At 40.6% G+C, this 21,423-nt stretch overlaps 2 protein-coding genes across 2 annotated transcripts in view; one reads left to right on the top strand and one right to left on the bottom strand.

Annotated features, from left to right (window-relative positions):
- Positions 1-1,483, bottom strand: part of LOC135089468 (uncharacterized) — a 120,634-nt gene extending 119,151 nt beyond the window's left edge. The window contains exons 1-3 of the mRNA XM_063985049.1: positions 1,464-1,483; positions 951-1,056; positions 158-245 (exon numbers count right to left, since the gene is read on the bottom strand). Of these exons, the coding sequence (XP_063841119.1) occupies positions 158-245; positions 951-1,056; positions 1,464-1,483 (214 nt within the window). The remainder of the gene's footprint in view (positions 1-157; positions 246-950; positions 1,057-1,463) is intronic.
- Positions 1,484-1,821: 338 nt separating this feature from the next.
- LOC135089781 (glucose-6-phosphate isomerase-like) lies at positions 1,822-12,555 on the top strand. The gene is made up of 11 exons (XM_063985816.1): positions 1,822-1,924; positions 2,424-2,646; positions 4,735-4,828; positions 5,492-5,683; positions 6,746-6,928; positions 7,299-7,412; positions 7,879-8,118; positions 8,561-8,700; positions 9,268-9,451; positions 9,632-9,903; positions 11,223-12,555. Exons 1-11 carry the CDS (start codon positions 1,837-1,839, stop codon positions 11,341-11,343), a joined length of 1,851 nt encoding a protein of 616 aa, XP_063841886.1. The 5' UTR covers positions 1,822-1,836; the 3' UTR covers positions 11,344-12,555.
- The last annotated feature ends 8,868 nt before the right edge of the window (positions 12,556-21,423 follow it).

Genomic DNA, 21,423 nt, shown 5'->3' with positions numbered 1-21,423 from the left:
AAATCATAAACGAATGAAGCAAAACAGAATAAGATAAATAAATAGAAAAATAACAAGCAAAAAATAAAACCACGATATAAAATACTTACGTACATACGACACATATAAAAAGATAGAAGAAAAAAAATACAATAAATAAACAGGAAGCAACACTCACCCAAACAGGCGGTTCTGGTATGATCTGTGAGGCCGGGCGGATGTTGGCGGCAGCGGACACCCTCCCCAGATCCTCCTCGGCACCGCTCCTGTAACCATCACACATTTAGTATGGTCATTTATAGCTACAATTATATTCTCATGTATATTTCAACCTTTTCATTACTTTCATTTTAATGGCAATTGTGTATCTCACTCATGAGGCAGTAAATTCGATGTACACGTTTTTTTTTTTGTACTCAACTCAACAACAATTCCAGTTTTCTTCTTTTAAAACTCAATTCCCATTTTCCTGTTTGACCCTCACTGGTTCTGTTCTTGATTATTGTGAGGTCAGGTCCTCTTCACTTTTTTTTTTCCATACGTTTAACTTATTCGATGCAAAATATGAATGAATTAGTGTATTACGACGTATGTGCGTGTTAAGCGGAGGGTATCACGTGACCTCAACTGATTGTTGTAAATACGAAAAAAAACGCAACAGAGGAGGAGGGAGGAGTCTGTCAGCCTGCCCAGTGTTCCGGGGGAGGCTGAAGGAAATCGCACATACGAAACTCTTTCAAACTATAGAAAAAAAAAAAAATAGCTAACTAATCACAGCTTGAAGGACTGACTATTAAAAGACCGGACAAAGGCGCCCCTCTTAAAACCAAAATACTGCCTGCACCTGTACTACATTCAATAGTCTATACTTGAAGTGACGGGTTTTCAAGGCTATTTTTACGATTATAACTATAGATAACAAGATTTCTACATAATTAACAGGAAAAAGACTCTTGAATACCCTTGAATACCTTTGAGGCATTTGGAAATAGTCGTGGTGAGAAAGAGACGCGCCGCTCCGTCTTACCTGTGTGACTCCAGTGCGCCTTGTGGGTTGTGACGTTCAAAATATCACAACTATGCCAACATTTTAACAGGGCATCCAGTTAATTTGAATTATTCTCTTCTGATTCAACTTATTGTATATTAACTTATGTGTCTTTTCTGTCTTCAGATTTAAATTTGCAGAAAAAAATAATAAAATCTTTAGATAGCTTTAAAGAAGAAAATTGGTGTATCAACAGATCTCCGCTATTGCAAATAGACCCCCCCAAATGATCTATCTCCCACTTTCTTTCATACTTCTCTTGCCATCCTCTTTCTATTTTAGCAAGGTATCTCTTGTTTCATCCCTCTCTTAATTCTAATACTAAAAGTGTATGATGAAACTCTCTCTCTCTCTCTCTCTCTCTCTCTCTCTCTCTCTCTCTCTCTCTCTCTCTCTCTCTCTCTCTCTCTCAAGACACACACAAACAATAACATACAAGAAGGCCAAGGGAATCATATCAGCACGGTATTCTCACTCTTACTGCAAGTGACCTTAAGACGCGTTACAGCTCAACTCTCACATCCAAGGCCTTACAAAAATTTCTATAGACCTTGTATGGAACTGACGGATAGGCCAGTTAGCTCCTCAACCCTCCTAAAGTATAGTGCTTGCTCCTGTTCACTCCTGCGCATTCAAAAAAGTTGCTAAGTTATTCATTTCCCATAACTCCTATATCGATAATATGCTGTACTTGTGAAGAGAGAGCGGCAGTGAGCAACAGGCTCTACTCAGTACATGCCGGTTCCCTCGTGGGGTCTAATAGAGATAGGAAAGTGAAATGAGACTGTTTCCATGTTATTTATCGCGTAATGGAGACGAAGAATAGCAGGGAGAGGTATGGTGCTCTGTCTTACCTAGCGAGCTGCTGTGGTCATCGTCAGTCCTTCAAAATCAAAGGTATGTGGTGTGCCTTGTCTATCCTGCTAGGTGTTCATAACATTGATCCATGTAGAATTTCTAGGTTAGTGTTTCTATGTAGTCGTTGTGTGTAGATTAGAAAGTTGGTCATCAATGTTTTTTTTTTTTTTCTCTCATATATATTTGCGTTTTACATATATAGAAGAAATTGTTATTGAATATCGGTGTTCGCTAGTTTATATCGATTTTTCCGTAGTGTGTTACATTCAATTTTCTATATATAATTATAATACAAGGAGTGATTTGTTGTATGAATAAATATCAAAGTTCCTCCTTGATGGATGTACTTTGACATTTTAGGGGCAACTATGCTATTCATACGAGGCTTATCGCGTCTTTTCTAGTTGTCCGAGATAATACATAAACACAATTATTAAGCTCCTTATCTAGACATGGAGTGAACATGAAAACTTATAATTTTTCAGTCTCAGACTAATTCGGAATCTAGGAATAACTAAGTTATCTCTCCATGTGACAGTGCAACCCGCGGCGAAGGGGGAGGAGTCAGGGAAGCCAGCCGTTGCCAGCACATCACGTCTCCAGTCACCGCCACACCACCGCTCCGCAACCATGGAAGGGAAGGCTTTCCTCACCGAAGAAGCTGCCTACAAGAACCTCCAGCAGTACTACGACAGCAATGGCTCGAAACTCAACATACTGCAGATGTTCCAGCAGGACGCGGACCGGTTCAAGAAGTACAGGTAAGAAAAACAATCTTTCGCGGCAGCTCCAAACAGCTGACCGCTCCCACCCGTCTCTCCTCTAATGTTTTTGTTGATTTCTCCTAATACACTTTAAGTCGACTGATCATTTTACACCGCACAGGTTAAATGGTGGAGGTGGATTGTGTTCGTGTGAATAGGGGCGTGTGGCAATGCGTGTTTTGTGAGAAATGGGAAAGTTTTCAACCGGCGTTTGGTTCCTGTCACCTTCAGGCTGACCTTCGCTGTCCTTGAGTGGCGAGGCACCGGGGGACCCTCGTTGGTGGGGGGGGAGTGGAGGACCCGGCACTCTTCCCTTAGATAGTGGCACTCCTAGCCCTAACTCCATCCGCTGTACACACACTGGAAGAGATGACTGGATAGATTAATACAGTAAACTTCCCGTGTTTAGACGTAATTGTTTGTTTTCAAGTATAGGTCAATTGATAATGTTTCACGTAGCATATCAGGTCTAATCTAAAACTTTTTTGTTATTATTATTTATTTATTTTTTTTACGTGTGTACTAATCCCAGACTATAAGGAAACCTGAAATGAGGGAATTACCCTTCCAGAAACACGTCCTGCCGGCATTGTATTACTTGAAGGTCACAGCTGTCACCAAGAGCCTTTGAACTTTTGTATCTTTATTTATTTATTATTTATTTATGCACTAATCCCAGACTATAATGGAACCACAAATTAGAGAGTTGCCCATCCACAAACACTGCCCTGCCAACATTGTATTCCTTGAAGGTCACAGCTATCACCTAGGAGAGCCTTTGACATTGAAGGGCGAAACATTACTGCTATCAAGGTCATGAAAAGTGGCTGCTACATTCCAGACCTGATACACCCACTGAAAGTCCATTTATACCCCATGAATGCCCCCAAACAGTGATGATTTTTAAATGACACTGGCATTTTTCATCTGAGGTTAGGTTAGGTGAGATTAACTTAGGTTTAGATGCATTCATTTACTTGTGTTTTTTTGTCTATCTGGCCCCTCTCTGCCAAAGCACTCTGCAGGACCACCTATTTTACTTTTCATTCGTAATTTGCATAGTTATCCATCAGCTGTAGAATCACATGCATATACCTCAATTGTATTTGAGTCCTAAAGAGAAGAAGGGTGTTGTTAACTGTAAGACCAACAGTTATTTCACTACTAGATGCCATAAAATAGGGATAAAAATAAATAAGAAATCTGCTTGGTCACTTCTGTTTCACACTCGATTTGCTCTTGAAAGGCTGTCTGTTTTGTTCTGTTGTGTGGTGATGGACGTGCTCATTGGGATGGAAACTGTATGTTAAGCCAAGGTTGGGTGACTTAGGTGACCATGAGTTGTGGTGGAGTTTCCCTAAGTGACTCACCTTCTCTCACCTTGAAGGATGGGTGAAGAAAGCATGACTCCACACTCAAAAACTCTGGTGGTGGTGTGTCTTGCCAGGGACTAGTAATTATGAAGGAGAAATGGTCTGTATAGTTAATGACAACTGAATGTGTTTTTCTTACCTATAAATCTTGCTGATGATAATGCTAAGTGGTCTTAAACTAAATCTTACCATTCCTTAACTAAACTCAGCTCAGAATTGAATTATAATGCAGTGTTAATCTGTATTTTCTCATAGGTATATAAGTATAATAGGTTTATGGAAGGTTAATATTTCATAGACATACCAAACAGTTTTTCAGAGATGTGGATATACAGTACACTAATCCAAAAAAATGTACTGTTCATTACTCCTAAAGGTTACACAGAACAGATGACTTATAACACTATTGGGTATTGTGTAGTCAAGCAGGATAGAATTGTGTATCATATTGGTGTAGCCAGGTAGCATATTCTCTTTTATGCTGATGAGGTTAAAAAAAGCAACAGCAACCTCAGCATTATCCAGTTTTTGTTTTATCTTTTCTATTTGTCTAACATTAAGACAACCTTTTATACAGACAAGGTTAAGAGACATCATCATTATCTAGTTTTTATTTTATCTTTATTACTTGTCTAATTATCTAATATTAAGACCATCTAGATATGTCACTCAGAACCAGACTCCCTCACTTTGCATCTACTTCCCTTTCCAGCCTGACTCTGAAGACCCCCAGCGATGGAGACATCCTCTTCGACTACAGCAAGAACCGCATCAACAGTGAGGTTATGAAGCTTCTGATGGATCTGGTAAGACAGTTTGGGAGTGCATGTGTTGACCTCATGTGTTCCTTGTGACAGACTATTATTTATCTCTCAGTATGTAAGATGAAATAATGGGCTGTATTGTGTGTTTAGATATTCATGGTCTCTCTTGTGACTACTATGTTATGTAAGGGGAAGTAATGGGCTGTATTTGGTGTTTAGTGAAGATATTCATGGTTTCTTTTGTGGCTGTACTGTGATCTGTATATACCTGTGGGAGTAGCTAAGGTTCATACAGTTGCCATAAGTAGTAATGCATCGATATGTCTTGTTTGTGACAGGGTAATAAACATTGTGTGAAATGCTATTGACATATAATATTGTAGTGCTTATGTTTTCTTCTTTTATATATATTTACTGTCATTTTACTTGTGATATTATTGCAGTACATGTCATTTTCTTCCTTTCTATATTCCATCCAATTTTACTTGTGTGGAGAAAGGCTGAGCATATTAAAAAACAGATCACTATCTCATTCCTGCCTCAGAAAGATGAATGACTTACTGGAATGAGTGAGATTAATAAACATTGCAACACACAACCCCATAAACTTGCCTTTATATATAATTCATTAGAGTCAAGGAGGGGAGAGGAGGCACAGCACAGCACCATCACATCACAATACATCACTTGCCCTTCATTATTCAGGCACGCGCTCGCAAGATTGAGGCTTCCCGGGATGCCATGTTCTCTGGGGAAAAGATCAACTTCACGGAGGGTCGCGCCGTGCTGCACATCGCACTGCGCAACCGAACCAACACCCCAATCATGGTGGACGGGCAGGACGTGATGCCCAACGTGAATGCCGTGCTAGCCCACATGAAGGACTTCTGTGGCAAGGTGAGGGTCTGGCCTGTATTTCCAAACACCAGGTGAGGTGTTGGTTTATATTTCAAAACACTAGTCTTACAGTGCCGTGGGCTTCTACTCATTGCATTGAGAGTTAATTTATGATGACTCCCAGCAGACTCCAGTGATCTCTTAAGCCATTTTCTTTCTTGTACTCCAGGACATGAGAACATAAGAAATAAGGGAAGCAGCAAGAAGCCATCAGGCCTACACGTGGCAGTCCCTGTATGAAATATAGCTACCTATTTCCACCTACCATCCCCATTCATAAATGTGTCTTATCTTCTCTTAAAGCTCCCTAATGACAGCACTAACAACTTGATTACTGAGTCCAAGATCCACTGCATTAATTTCTTATAGGTAATAGAGAGACAAAATGTTAAATTATATGGCATTAGTAGCAGTTTTCTTATTTCAATTGTAATGCTGTCTTTCATATTTCAGGTTTGTAATTATTCATTTCCTGTAAGGGTGTGTGTTGCTTTCTTGAGGAAATGAATAATTCTATCCTTGATGTGTTTCTCTTATTGTTCAGTCTCATCTTGCTTTAAGAAATAGGAAAAGGTATTGATGGAACTAGAAATATGTAACTTTCTTGAGGATATGTCCAGCTTTGTTCTTAACAATGTTCTTTTCTTATTATTTTTTTCCATTGCCCACTTTTGTCTGTTCTTACTCATCTTGGCTCAAGGAATAAGTGATTAAATTTAAGGTGTGTTGGTAGCAATATAATTTGGTCCCACTTGGAAAATATTAGATTTATGATGAAAATTAAGCTTTTAGAGTAAGGTTCAACAATATCTATTTTCTTTGTGTTGTTTCTAACTTCTCGCATCAGAAAATTGATCGGTGGTGATGTATGAACAGCGGAACCATGGTATTGCAATGTCATATTTAACTCTCTAAGTCACATCCTTTGTGCTTGAGTCTAGTCTCATCTTACTTTGCTTCAGAAAATAGAGTATTGAACTCAGGATATTAAAAAGACAGTAGTGCCTTAGTATCTCATAATGATTACCTACTGTCACTAAGAATCTCCAATGTCTTGTGTAGGTCATTTCCGGCGAGTGGAAGGGCTACACAGGCAAGGCCATCACTGACGTGGTGAACATTGGCATCGGAGGGTCTGATCTTGGCCCCCTCATGGTCACCGAGGCCCTCAAGGCATACGCTGTTGGCCCCAACGTGCATTTTGTGTCCAACATTGATGGCACACACATGGCCAAGACTCTCAAGGTATGTAGGGTGAGCTGAGGCAAGATAAAGGGGTGATAAGGATGTTAAGTAAAGTGATGATAATTTTGTTGTTCTGTTAAATATCTACAACTAATTACTTTCAAGATACTTATCCTCCAGTTTGGATGATCCTTTTGAACTTTCATTTGATACTCTGGCTCTATGTCTGTGACCCTATTTTCATTCTTGTCCTTGGCCAGCATCCATCTTATCTATAGAAAAAAGATGAAAAAATATCAGGGTATTCCTTCCTTGAGTTGTTCATTTTGATCTTTCTTTTAGGACTGGTACTTCCTTTGAACTTTTTTTTCTCTCGTCAGGTCTGTCTGTCTTATATAACTAAAAATTACGTATGTATTCCTTCATTTAGTTGCTGAATGTGGAGACAACCCTCTTCATCATCGCCTCCAAGACCTTCACCACGCAGGAGACCATCACCAACGCTACCTCAGCCAAGAACTGGTTCCTCGACACTGCCAAGGATGTAAGCACCTGAGTTTTCCCTTGGGTTCTGAACTTGCTAAGCTTTATTAAAAAGACAGTGAAATTTAGGGATCAGTGTTCCTCTTGGTTTGATCTTTTGCACGTTCAAGTAATTATTCTGAATGTGGTAAACTTTATTGACGAGCCTGAATATCTACTAATCCTGTTCTACTTGTATCTTTCCTCTCTTTGCCTTCCTCTTCTATTACGATCTTTAATTAAACCCAAAAATCTTAAATTAGTTCATCATATGTCTAGCATAGCATACCACAAACATGACAGCCCTGAATATTTATTAATCTTGCTCTAATTATATCTTTTCACCACCCAAATAGCTTTTCTCTCCTATTATGATCTTTAGTTTCACTCCCATCAACTTAAGTCTAATCCATTGTAAAACATATGAATGCCGTTGCTCAAACATGACAGCTGTGAGTTCCTACTGAGTGTCTCATCCCCCCCTACAGCCTGCAGCAGTTGCCAAGCACTTCGTTGCCCTGTCCACCAACGCCCCCAAGGTGAAAGCATTTGGCATCGATGAGGCTAACATGTTTGGCTTCTGGGACTGGGTGGGCGGTCGCTTCTCCCTGTGGTCCGCTATCGGCCTGTCCATCGCCCTCCACATTGGTTATGACAACTTTGAGAAGCTCCTCGCTGGTGCTCACTTCATGGACAACCACTTCAAGACGGCTCCCCTCGAGCAGAACGTAAGCATTTCTCACCACGCAACTCTCAATACAGTCAGTGGTACCCAGTAAATCCTTTCCCTGCTATTCACCTCATGGTTCTTTAATCACAAACCACCCTGAGATGTTTCTTTCATTGTGCAGATACCCACAAACATCATTAACCTAAGCACTGCTCACTGCATTGTTTACTACTCAATACACTGTCACTGGTAAAAACTTGATGCATGTTACATGTTTGAAAGTTTATTCTTTTAAGCCATTCTCATTCTCATAGGTCCTTGTTATTTTGGGCAATGCTTATAGTACTGTAGGTTCTTTCATTTTGCTGTGGAAGGATTAATGTGTCATGATCCCCTGCAGATTCCAGTGGTCTTGGTCTTAATGGGGTTGTGATATCATAACTTATCCTGTAGGTTTCTGCATTTTAATGGAAGGATTAATATTTCATGACTCCCTGCAGATTCCAGTGATCTTGGCCTTGCTGGGAGTGTGGTACCATAACTTTTACGGTGCCGAGTCACACGCCATGCTGCCCTACGACCAGTACCTGCACCGCTTTGCTGCATACTTCCAGCAGGGAGACATGGAGTCCAACGGAAAGTAAGGGCCTGGGGTGGAAGATGTGTACTGGCTAGTCTTATTATCTGCACTCTTATAGTTACAGAATTCAGTTTTGTGATGCAATAGAGAAGTGGTGAATTTGCTCATGGGATGTAGAGTGATGTGGTGAGGCGGTATGTGCATGTGAGGGGAAGGGAGAAGAGTTACATTGCTGGAAGATACATGAGAAGATTATTAATACCATAGAGAATTGATGAATGTGGCCAGGAGTTATAGATCAAGATATGAGGAGGTGGTACATGCAAATCAGGGATACATAGAGAGGAGGGTCACAGAAGCTATAGAGAAACAATGAATGTTCCTAGGTGGTGTAGATTAAGGTGGTGATGCAGTAGTAGCTTGTCAGGGGTAAGGGAGAAAGATCAGATAGTTAGATCTGTGGGAAGACTACCAATACCATAGAGATGCAATGAATGTGCTTAGGTAGTGTAGATTGTGATGCTAAGATGGTACTAGCTTGTTAGGGGGAAGAGGGAATGTCATATAGGTCTTTGGCAAGACTAAATTAAAAGAGAGATTCAGATATTTGTTTCTCCTCCCCCCCAGGTTTGTGACTCGCAGTGGCCGCACCGTGCAGTACACTACAGGACCCATTGTGTGGGGCGAGCCAGGCACCAACGGGCAGCACGCCTTCTACCAGCTGATCCACCAAGGCACACGGCTCATCCCTGCTGACTTCATCGCTCCCGCCAAGTCCCACAACCCCATCGCCGACAACCTCCACCACAAGGTTCATATTTTGGATTCATTGGAGTTGGAAGTGAGGAAGTGAAGTGTTAGATAAGATTTACTGATGCTGGTTTTGTGTGTCAGCTTGTTAGTATTATGTAGTCTTCTTAACATTTCATAGTCTTTAAAACCTTTAAAAAATACCTTTAAAAATAATACAACTTCTTTCTTCCCTCCTTAGCTCCTCCTGGCCAACTTCCTCGCCCAGACGGAAGCTCTCATGAAGGGCAAGACTCAGGCGGAGGTGGAGGCTGAGCTGCAAAAGGCCAACACACCGGAGGACCAGAAGAAGCGCATCCTCCCACACAAGGTATTTGAGGGGAACCGTCCCACCAATTCCATCATGGTGGAACGCATCTCCCCCTTCACCCTGGGCGCCCTCATTGCCATGTACGAGATGAAGATCTTCACTCAGGGCATCATCTGGGACATCAACTCCTTCGACCAGTGGGGGTGAGTCCTGAGCCTTAGATAGGATAGAAAGATACAGGACTTGTTGAAGGAAGGATAGAATAGACGTACCACAGACTTGATGAAAAGTTGAATGGAAAATAATTGACTGATGCAGGATTTGGTGAAGGAAAGATAGAATAGACAGACTTCATAAAAGGTTGAATGGAAAATAATTGTATTCAATTTTTTGTCATTTTGGTTCTGTTGTCTTCCTCCTCCTCCTCCTCCTCCTCCTTGTTCACAGTCGTCTCACATTTAGGAAGGAAGGGAAATTTAGTTGGTTGGTGACAGTTCCTTGGTGACAAATAGTGGAAATATTAGATGTCTCTTGTTTATTCTTGTACCAATTTGAAGGAAAGGCATTTGTGTTGAGATAAGCACATCATTCTTCCCTTGTGTCGTGCTTGTGAACCTTCTAATGGCTTCTTCCCATTAGTGACTATCTCTTGTTTATTGCACCCTCTTGAAAGAGTCCAAGTCATAGGAAGGAGGAAATACAGAAGCAGGCAGGGACTTCCAGAATTTACCAGAGAAAGGGATTAATGATTGCATTAGAGAGGTGGACAGAATACAGATGAGAGAAAAAAAGAAAGTCTTGTGCAGCAAGGCTGCAGGAGGAAGAGAGGCATGCAATTTGTAAGATCAGAAGAGCAATTAGTGTGAAAATAGCAGTAGAAGATAGCGAGAGATCCAGCATTGCAGCAATGAGAAAGACGCTGAAGACAGTCAGAGAGAGGAGTTGATAATACAAACAGCTTTTGATTCCACCCTGTCTAAAATAGCAGTATGAGTGGAATCCACCATACAAGTGAAGCATACTCCATACATATACGGATTATACCCCTGTACAGAGTTAACAGCTGTGGGAATGAGAAAAACTGGCGAAGACAACTCATAATACCTAACTTCATAAAAGCTTTTTAGCTAGAGATGAGATGTGAAGCTTCCAGTTTGGATTTTAAGTAAAGGAGATACTGAGGATGTTCAGTGTAGGAGAGGGAAACAGATGGGTATCACTGAAGAAGAGGGGATAGTTATCTGGAAGGTTGTGTCGTGTTGATAGATGGAGGAATTAAGTTTTTGAGGCATTGAACAATACTAAGTTTGCTCTGCCCCAATCAAATTTTAGAGAGATCAGAAGTCAGGTGCAGAGAAGCACATCACTCTCCCCTTTTGTCCTGCTTGTGAACCTTCTGACAACTTCTTCACATCAGAAGTTGTCTGGCCATCATTCTTGTACCACTGAAAAGGATAGGAGTTTGTGTTGAGATAAGCATGTCACTCCTCCCCCTCCCCCTGACAGCTCCTTGCCATTTCAGTGTTGAGCTTGGCAAGCAGCTGGCCAAGGCTATCGAACCCGAGCTCCAGGACAAGAACCCAGTCTCCTCACACGACGCCTCCACCAATGGCCTCATCAACTTTATCAAGCAGCACCTCTAAGGGCACCTGAGGACTGCCTTCTTTGTCCCAGTGGTTGTGGCGGTTGACTCTCTGTCTCGCGTGCAATACTTGTATGGGAAGTCTGCGTGACTTTTATTTTGTAAAGCATCGTGTTTCGTGTATTCCTACCATTTCAGGTTCTCTTTGAAAGACACTACGAGTTTAATATCAAGGGAAGTGGATCCTATTGGCCACTCACAGCAGGATTGTTGTGGGTCTTGTATTTAACATCCTTAGTGGAGGAAACCCATGAGTCAAAAGTAAGACTCATTTGTCATGATTACTTATTGATACAAACCACTTGTATATTTCATTATGTCCTGAAGGTGAGAGAGAAAGAGTGAGAAATTAAACTGCAAGAGTGCGATCTCTGTGCAGTATAAACTAAACAAGCAATGATTCATGTTATTTCGAGAGAGAGAGAGAGAGAGTGAATGGAACTGCTGGAGTGAGATCTTTGTGCAGTATAAACTTTGGGTAACAACTGTATGCAATCAAGAGAGAGAAAGAGTGAATGGAACCAAGTGTGTGATCATTGTGCAGTGTAAACTCCATTTTGCTATAAGGAGTGGTTGCTATGGTAATGTGCTTGAGTGTAGAAGAGCTCTGTGTTGTCTTGTAGTCCTATGGTGTGGTGGCATGAGTCTATGGGTGTCTTAGTCTTCAGTGAGTCTCTATAAGTCTTCAGTGAGCCTCAATAAGTCTTCATTTAGTCTCCATAGACATGCTTGGCTCCAACATGTGATTTTCTTTTCTGATGCATCAAAATTCAGTTGGCAGGTTATCTGAGGCTAGACAAAGGTGTATGATAGTACAGTAAATCAGTATGTTTAGATTTGTTTAGCACAGATTGCAGCATTCCTTGGTTATGTACACTGCAGATGAGGTGCCCCCGGTGTGTAGTGTGAACTATAATAATTGGTTATGATAGTAGTTTATGAATTGGTACAGTGTTAGCATAATATATAATTTATATACTCACACACACACACACACACACACACACACACACACACACACACACACACACACACACACACACACACACACACACTTAAATACACACAGACATACACACACATTTCACATAAGTTGATGATGAATATTGCCATTGCATGAAATTATCTGCATTTATACACCAATTTTGTACACATATAGAGTTCTATTTATCAGTGAATTATAAAGTATCAGAAATGAACAAATTGATAATCATCTGTGGTACTTTTTGCATACCTGGGCAAGTGTGGTGGTGGGGGGTGTGAGAGACGTGTCATTGTATACGGGCTGTGGTGCAGTGGTGGTGCCAGCTGGAGACCAGTTCTTACAATAATTATGTAAGTTCTCAACATGCACAAAGATCTTGAATGCAGTCAGTTTATTACTGTGTGAATGGCCCAAGGGAACCATAACACCAGTTGCCAGTTCCAGAAAATAATTCAAATCAAACAATACTAGATAAATGGAGGTAAAGAAATGAAAAGGAGAGAGAGAGAGAGAGAGAGAGAGAGAAAATGCATTTAAAGGCCTGCACACACTCAAAATGCACCCAAAACACTTATGTTCTGTGTCCCAGTGAGGCCTTGGGGCTAAGCTGGATTTTTGTTTCAGAATGTTTGTGTGAGGATAAGGGAATCAAAATTAACTCTCGTGGCACTGGTTCTCCTAATAGAAATATACACTACCATGTTCATGGCTTAATACCCTAAAAAAAACTAATAATTGCCTTTGTGAATCGACTGTAGAAATTCTTACTAAGACCTGGCACCCTTTTTAGTTCACCCATGCTGTTCAGCTTTCCATAAAACTTTCTGCAATAATACAATTGAATTAAGAACAAAAACATTCATAAGCATTTGACAAAAAAAATATAAATAAATAAATAAGCAAATTTTAAGAAATTTAAGTTAATTTTGATTACTTTCCTCACATAAACATTCTCTGAAACAAAAATTCAGCTTAGTCCCAAGGCCACACTGGGACACAGAACCAATCATCACTGACAATATTGCATGAACGTCGGTTATGCAGCATATCAACACATCTCCACATTAAGGCTGAACAGCAGAGTTGATTTATTCCTCCTGCTCCGTAAGACACCCTTTCTGTCCAGTATATGAACCATTCATCTCGAATTAAATGTGGGTAAACCTCCTACAGAGACAAATTAGCCTGCACTCTACTCATGCAACGACAAATGCTCTTTCAATTCTTCATCATGCTTAACAATTCCTTGCGCTACATCCATCCATCATGCATCTCGTACTCTCTGCCCCTCATCATGCATCTCTCTCTTCTGCCCCTCCATCCCATTCTTGGTCTTCCCTTTTGCTCGTCAAACAAATATTTTACACTAACAATAAGTTTGAAATAACCATTGCAGTCTTGGGGCCAACAGTCGCAAGCTGCTTTAGGTCCCTTAAAGTTCCTGTGTAAGGTAATGAAGAGGAAATCATTGTGTTCCTCTTGGAGCCTCAGTAGAGAGAGAGAGAGAGAGAGAGAAAAAAAATATATATATTAGTTGAGCCTATCCTGCACTGATTCGTGTTTGCTGCGGAGACACGTTGCATCAAAGAGTGAAAATTTCGTTCATAATCACGTAGCTGATGTGGAGTGGGGAAAGGGAAGCGAGGAAGAGAGCATATTTATATTATATTAATTATTATTTGATAACATTGTCAATGTGTGTGTGTGCGTGTGTGTGTCTGTATGAGTGGGTGGGTTGAAGAGCAGTTGACAAGTGGCGCTGCGGAGGAGGGCAGGCGTTTGGCTTGCTTGCTGTCTGCAGTGTTTTCGTCAGCGCTGGTCAGTCTTGCCCCCACACGCTCTATTTACCAGTGTTTCCGCCTTCCCAGCAGATACTCCCTGCATCGAGCACCGCCAAGCAGCATCACAGAGGCACGAGTGAGTACGTATGGTGAGTCCAGCGGTGCCAGCCTCCCTTCAGTTAGCCTTACTCCTTCCTCTTCCTCCCTATAGTGCCTTTTACTCGTTTATTCATGTTTTATTATTCGTTATTTAGGTATAATTGGGGGTTATTTATTTATTTTTACGTTTTGTTTACATGCGAGTCCGGAAAGAGTTGGAGATTTAGTCGAATATTAAAGGTTGGTCAATACGTAAACAAGCCCTCAGCTGACAGGGGGTCAGTGTTTTCAGCCATTATTTGCTTCGTCTCTCACTTATTGTAAGCCAAACATGTCACAAGATGGAGCCACATGTCTAGCTTTCATATCCGCTGGTCAAGTAAATCAACCATTACGTGCTTTTGGTGTTTTGAAGGAATAATTAAGGCAACATGGCCGCCGGCTCCCTGACTCAGGTCGCCGCCGAGGGCCGCCAGGATGGCCTGCTACCCGTGCCAGCTTGTTCGGTTCCAATATATATATTTTTTCTGAATGACTTTATTTGGGTTCTATAGTAAGTTTTTATGGTTTCCAGAAATATTTCGTTGCTTTTGAAGTGTTTTCTTGCTTCAGTTAAATAAATGTGGCGAATTTGCTGTTGTTTTTTTGTGTAAATAACGAGCTGTTTTTATGGTGATATTTACCCAAAACCCATTTTTGGCTTTTTTATTTGAGGCTGTAATGAAGGTTTTGTTGCTTTAAAAAATCGTTTATGATATTTAAAGTGTTTTGCGTTCCTATTGAGTTAAGTATGAAGAATTTAAAATAGCTTTTAGTCCCGTTAAATGTGGTGATTTTGTCATTTTCTAAATTATTTATTTCTCTATTTGAGCTTGTAACTAACTTTGCATTGTTTTAAAAAATAATTCAGATTTTTTAAAATGTTTTTTCATTGGTGTAAAGTGAAATGGGTGGACTTTTCAATGATTTTAATGGTGTCAAATGTTCCAACACTTTTTCCATATTTCATATAATATTTCTTTACAACTACTCAGGCTGGAGATGTTTTAATATTGTGAATATTAAATAAAGTAATTGTCAAGTCATAATATATAATGCATTCGAGCCTAGCTTCATTTTTTCTAGTGGTCAATTTTTAAATGAAATACGTTACGTACGTAAGCCAGCAGGCAGGCGGGAGCCCGCCTGTGACGTCATCAAGGATCCGGGACTCGCTCTGCTCTGAAATTACCGTAATTTCCAATGTTTTCCAGGTATTTCTAGCTGTTTCCAAACTCAGGCATGTAGATAGTTGTAGTAGAAGGAAGAAAATAAGAGAAATGAAGGAGGAGGAGGAAGAAATAAGGAGAAATGGAGGAGGCAAAACAGGTAAACAATATTTAGCTTAGTTACCCTTGCTGCGCTGCCTTTCTCTGTAATATTTGGTGTGTTTTGGGTGTTTTACGTGTTTTGAATACATATAGAAGTGTTGTGGGGTGTTTAAAGTGTGTTTGGGGGTGTTTAGGTGTTATCATTGCTGTTATCATTGTGTTATGGGTGAATTTTGGGTGTTTTAAATGTGGTTTAGGATGTGTTTAGTTATATTTTATGTGTTTTGAGTCGTGTGGGGTGCTTTGAGTATATTGTGTGGTGTTTTGGTGTGTTTGGGGTATATTGAGGTGTGAGTTTGTTTTGGTTTTATTTTGTATATTTTGAGTGAGTGGGTGTGTGTGGGGTCTTTTGGGTGTATTTTGAGTGTGTGCAGGTCTTTAAGGATGTGTTTGGCTCGCATTTCGTGGTGTTGTGGGGTGTTTTAGGTGTGTTTTGGATGTTTTGAGTGTGCTTTGAGTCTGTTTGATGAGCTTTGGGGTGTTGCAGGGTGTTTTTAGGTGTGTTTGAAATATTTTGAGTGTGTTTGGATGAGTTTTTTGGGTGCGTTTTGGATGTTTTGGGTGTGTTTACATGAATTTTGTGAGTATATTGGGGTATTTTGGTGTGTTTCGAGTGTTGTGGTTTTATGTATGTTTTGGGTGTGTTTGGCTAAAAAATGTGGGTATTTTGGGATGTTGTGATGTTTTCTTGGTATATTTTGTATGTTTTGACTGTGTTTTGGGTGCGTGTTTGTGAGTTTTATTGCATGTAGGGGTGTTGTGAGTGTGTTTAGGGTTTTTCCAGTGTGTGTTGGGCTGTTTTGATTGTGTTTTGGCATATTTTTACCACACTTGCCCCACAATAATCCTAATAACGTAACTTTAAACACCACAGCCTCACCAGATCTTACTGTAACATATGCAGGACAACCATTTATTTTGTTCTGTTTCTGCCTGGCCCTGGATTTCAACCTGGGTTATATATCTTGTTTAATTGCAGAAAGGCAAAGAACATCCTGGGGAAATCCACGTGCTCTGCCCCGACTGACAAAGACGGCAGCCCAGGAATGGAACCTGTGTCAAGTGTCTTAGGACAGTTTGCAGTAATTCCTTCTGAATCTTCAAACAAGGTAAATGGCTGTTTTTTATTTAACATGCAGTAGATCATTGTGTTGACATTTGACTATTATTTCTTTTTCTCTCTGTATTTGTCTATCTGGCTATTTGATACCTTCCTTTCTGTGGCAGCATCCATAAAGAGAACATAAGAACATAAGAAATAAGGGAAGCTGCAAGAAGCGACCAGGCTTACACGTGGCAGTCCCTGTATGAAACACACCTACCTATTTCCATCTGCTATCCCCATCCATAAACTTGTCTAATCTTCTCTTAAAGCTCTCTAGTGTCCTAGCACTAACTACATGATTACCGAGTCCGTTCCACTCATCTACCACTCTATTTGAGAACCAATTTTTTCCTATCTCCTTCCTAAACCTAAATTTTTCAAGCTTGAACCCGTTATTTCTTGTTCTACCCTGGTTACTGATCCTAAGAATTTTGCTTACATCTCCCTTGTTAAAACCCTTATACCACTTAAAGACTTCTATCAGGTCCCCTCTTAACCTACGTCTCTCTAAGGAATGTAAATTTAACAGCTTCAACCTCGCCTCGTAAGGAATACTCCTCATCCCCTGTATCCTTTTAGTCATTCTCCTCTGTACTGATTCTAATAGACCTATATCTTTCCTGTAATGTGGGGACCAGAACTGCACCGCGTAGTCTAGATGAGGTCTGACCAGCGCCAAGTATAACTTTAATATTACTCCCGGCCTTCTACTTTTAACACTCCTAAAAATGAATCCTAGTACCCTATTTGCCTTGTTTCTGGCTTCTATGCATTGTTTCCCTAGACGGAGTTCAGAGCTAACTATAACTCCTAAATCTTTCTTGTACCCTGTACCTACCAGAGTTTGGTTGTCTAATGTGTACCTATTGTGTGGGTTTCCTCTACCTACGCTAAGCACTTTACATTTATTGATATTAAATTGCATCTGCCATCTATCCGTCCATTCATTCATTCTATCTAAGTCTGCCTGCAAGGCGATGGCATCCGATTCTGACCTAATCAATCTACCTATCTTTGTGTCATCCGCAAATTTACTAACATCACTACTAATTCCACTATCCAAGTCATTGATATACATTAGAAATAACAATGGCCCTAATACTGATCCCTGTGGCACCCCACTAATTACATGACCCCACTCGGATTTTGAGCCGTTTATTACCACTCTCTGTCGCCTGTCACTAAGCCATGACCCTATCCAGCCTAACACTTTCCCATCTATCCCGTGTGCCCTAACCTTTCTCAGGAGCCTTTGATGGGGTACCTTGTCAAATGCTTTACTAAAGTCCAGATATAAGATATCATAACTATCACCATTATCTACTGCCTCGTACACCTTACTGTAAAAACTTAACAAGTTTGTCAGGCAAGACTTCCCCTTCGTGAAGCCATGCTGTGACTGATTGATCAAGTTATGTTTGTCTAAATGTTCCCTAATGTTCCTCGCTATTATTGACTCTAACATTTTACCTACAACTGAAGTTAAGCTGACAGGTCTAAAATTAGACGCTAAAGTTTTATCTCCCTTCTTAAAGATGGGTACTACATTAGCCTGCCTCCACATTACTGGTACCTCACCCGACTCTAGTGATTTCCTAAAGACAGAAACTAACGGCTCACTAATAATCCCTTTACATTCCTTAAGTACTCTGGGATATATTTCATCAGGTCCTGGTGACTTGAACTTTTTTAGCCTATCTATCTCCTGTTCCACTATCTCCCTAGTTATGGAAATATCTGTCAGCTTCTCATTCTCATCTGCTCTAAACACCTGTTCACTATCTGGCATATCCTGCATGTTTTCCTGGGTGAAGACAGTTAAAAAATAATCATTCAGAAGTTTACTAATCTCCTCCCCAGAACTAACCAGCTCCCCATCTGCTGCCTTTAATGGACCTACAGTATCCTTATTCTTCGTCCTGTATACCTGATAAAATCCCTTGGGGTCCGTCTTCGCCTGGCTGGCTACCTTTGATTCATAATTTTCCTTAGCTTTCCTCGTTAACTTCCTGACTGTTCTAACTAATTCATTATATTGTGTCCTTAAAACTTCTTCACCTGCCCTTAACCTCCTATATATACTTCTCTTATGCCCTATATAATGCTTTAACCTAGCAGTCATCCATTTAGGATCATTTTTTTGTGATCTTATTGTTCTATACGGAATATTTGCTAACTGACCTGTATGAACTTTATCTACGAAATATTTATACAATTCATCTACATTTACTTCACCTAGTCCCATCTACATTTACTTCACCTAGTCAAGAGGGTGGCCATGGCAGAAGCTCCTCCACCTCACCTGCCCTGACACTTCCTTCTTGAGTGTTCAGGTTCTGAGCCTCTGCTGAAGAGAAATGGGTCATAGATAAAAGGTGGTTACTGCTTGTCACCATTTAAGATTGTTTTTTAGAACTGGAAAATTTATGGTTAACTTGTATTTTATTACATTATTAATTAATTTTATTGTTTTTTTTCATTATTTATCTATTTATTTATTTATTCTTTCCAGACTGTTGCTGATGAGGCTGGTAAGGCTGAAGTAAATCCTCTTCCAAAACTCAGTGCATGTCTTCCGACCCCCCTCTGTGCCAACCCGTCAAGAGGGCAAAGCAGAAGGCAAAGCAAGTAGTTTACCTATTACTAGCACAGCAGTGTTTGAGGCTTCTTGCAGCTTCCTTTATTTCTTGTGTTATGTTCAGCCATAATTTCCTCTTCAGTGCCTTAAACACAGGAACCTTGAGGGACCTGCAGCAGCTGCCGACTGTTGGCCCCAAAACCGCAATGGTCATTTCAGACTTCCTGTTAGTGTGAGGCTAGGGTTGCCATATATGAACTATCAAAATTCCGGACGCCTTCACTAACTCCTGATTATGGTCCTGATATGATACTGGAAAACATGTAAATTAATTAAAAGAAACTCAACTTATTTACCTTTGCATATGGCTGATAATAAAATAATGCGTCATCTTCATTGATGAACCCTCTTGTACTGCTCTCTTATGTTTCTCAGAGCTCACATGTGACTAAGTCATTAATTACTTTATGTGCCAGCGAGACAAATAGCTCCATAGCTCCGTAAATCACGATTATAACCTTTATGCCGAGAGAGAATAAGTCGTCTCCCCAGCGATTGAGTTGCCACATGTCTCCACAACATCTGACAGGAAAATGAGACGTCTGAATTCAAAACTGAGCGCGAAAAATCATGCCTAAATAGATGACCAGGGTCGCGAGCGACCTACCGGCTCGCTCCTAAATAGATGATCACCGCTGTTTAGGGGTTAACACAAACATAGCCTCTCAAATAGTGGCTGTGAAAGAAAACCCACTTGGTCACTCGGCACGAAAATACACGTGTCCAGCGTCTCCTACTCTCCAAATTCCGCACTATTGTTTATGAGCGGTCTTCGCTCGTATTCCAATGTTTTTTCAAACTTGCGGGTCAATTTATCCCTCCCAGAGACTAGCATTCTTCTGTACTCTCCAGTCTCCTCAACAAACAGCTATACCGTTAGTTCTCAGACAGCCATGCGGGGACCTGAAGGGTACATTGCCGTTTAGATATCCAGAGTAATTCAGTCGCAGGATTAGCAAATGGTTATGGATCGCGAAATTCTTCCCAAGTCGCCAAAAAAGTACGCGATGACTTTAAACGATACTTTAATAATGAAGGGGCCGTCTCCTGGCAAAACGACTTAGTGTAAATACATGTGGGTGTTCATTTTGTCAATGATACGACTTATATTTCCTTATAATAGGTAACCTACCTATAGGTAACAATTCAAGAAACGACGTAGGCTAATCGCTACCTTAGGTTTATTTGTGACATGTTTTCTCACTGAATGTAATAAAAATCGATAACAATGCTTTAGTATATAACTATTGCAATGATTTGTTTTGTGCAAATAAATAAAAAAAATTATGTTTCGCAATTTGTTTACATACCTCATCATCCGAGTCCTTTGGTAAAGTTTCCAGATTGGAGTGACTTTCTCTTGGCATATCTTGGTGTAGAGTGAAGAGCATATCACCATAATACCACAACGATGGCGTGTATACTTCGTTGGTTGCTGCCCGAGATTTCTTTGAATTTTCATGTTTTTTATGTTCTCTCCTGAACGCAGAACGTAGGCTATTTATTTTCTTCATGACACCGTCTCGAGTGCATTCTGGCTCTAGTTCCTTTAGAATTTCTACAAGTTGAACAATCCCTTTATTCCTTTCAATTTTATTTGAGTATTCTTGGGATTTGACTTTCCATAGAGCCGGGTGTTCTCTGTAGCAATTTATAAATTGTAATATAATGTTCTTCTCATGCTGTTTTGCATTAGCGCACTCCGTACTGCTGTTAATGGACATCTTCCCTCACAACCTGTAAAGCTCAAACTGATGTTTGACGGTATGACGAACTGTCAGACGTACCAACATGTATGTGGACATATAAGCTCCGCCCAGAAAAGTCAAGCTCGGTTTGATTTTCGTCATACAGTATGACCAACATGTATGCCAACCAAACTCACCCATCACACGGTCAAACTTAGCTTCATACACGTGTTTGTCATGCAAGTATGCCAACATGTATGACTGTGTGCAGGCCCCTTAATCCATCCCGGGTCTCTTCTTGGCCTGAAAGCAATTACATGTACAAGTATTCCCTCACACGCCCCTTCCTGACCTTGATGTATCGCGGGGAAGGGGACCGCGCTCGCTGCTCCGGAGTGAGGCACCGCCAGCGGGC

Source organism: Scylla paramamosain, chromosome 33, assembly GCF_035594125.1.
Source record: "Scylla paramamosain isolate STU-SP2022 chromosome 33, ASM3559412v1, whole genome shotgun sequence".
Classification (NCBI taxonomy): Eukaryota; Metazoa; Arthropoda; class Malacostraca; order Decapoda; family Portunidae; genus Scylla; species Scylla paramamosain.
The sequence above is the reverse complement of the archived record's forward strand: the minus strand, read 5'-3'. Positions and strand labels throughout refer to the sequence as shown.

What these genes read in the sequence shown, in the direction of transcription:
- LOC135089781 (XM_063985816.1), top strand. Translation starts at nt 1,837, where the DNA reads ATGGAGACGAAGAATAGCAGGGAGAGGTATGGTGCTCTGTCTTACCTA. An exon ending in TCCTCGACACTGCCAAGGAT is followed by an intron (nt 7,413 to 7,878) that starts GTAAGCACCTGA and finishes CCCCCCCTACAG; the next exon opens with CCTGCAGCAGTTGCCAAGCA. An exon ending in GACATGGAGTCCAACGGAAA is followed by an intron (nt 8,701 to 9,267) that starts GTAAGGGCCTGG and finishes CCTCCCCCCCAG; the next exon opens with GTTTGTGACTCGCAGTGGCC.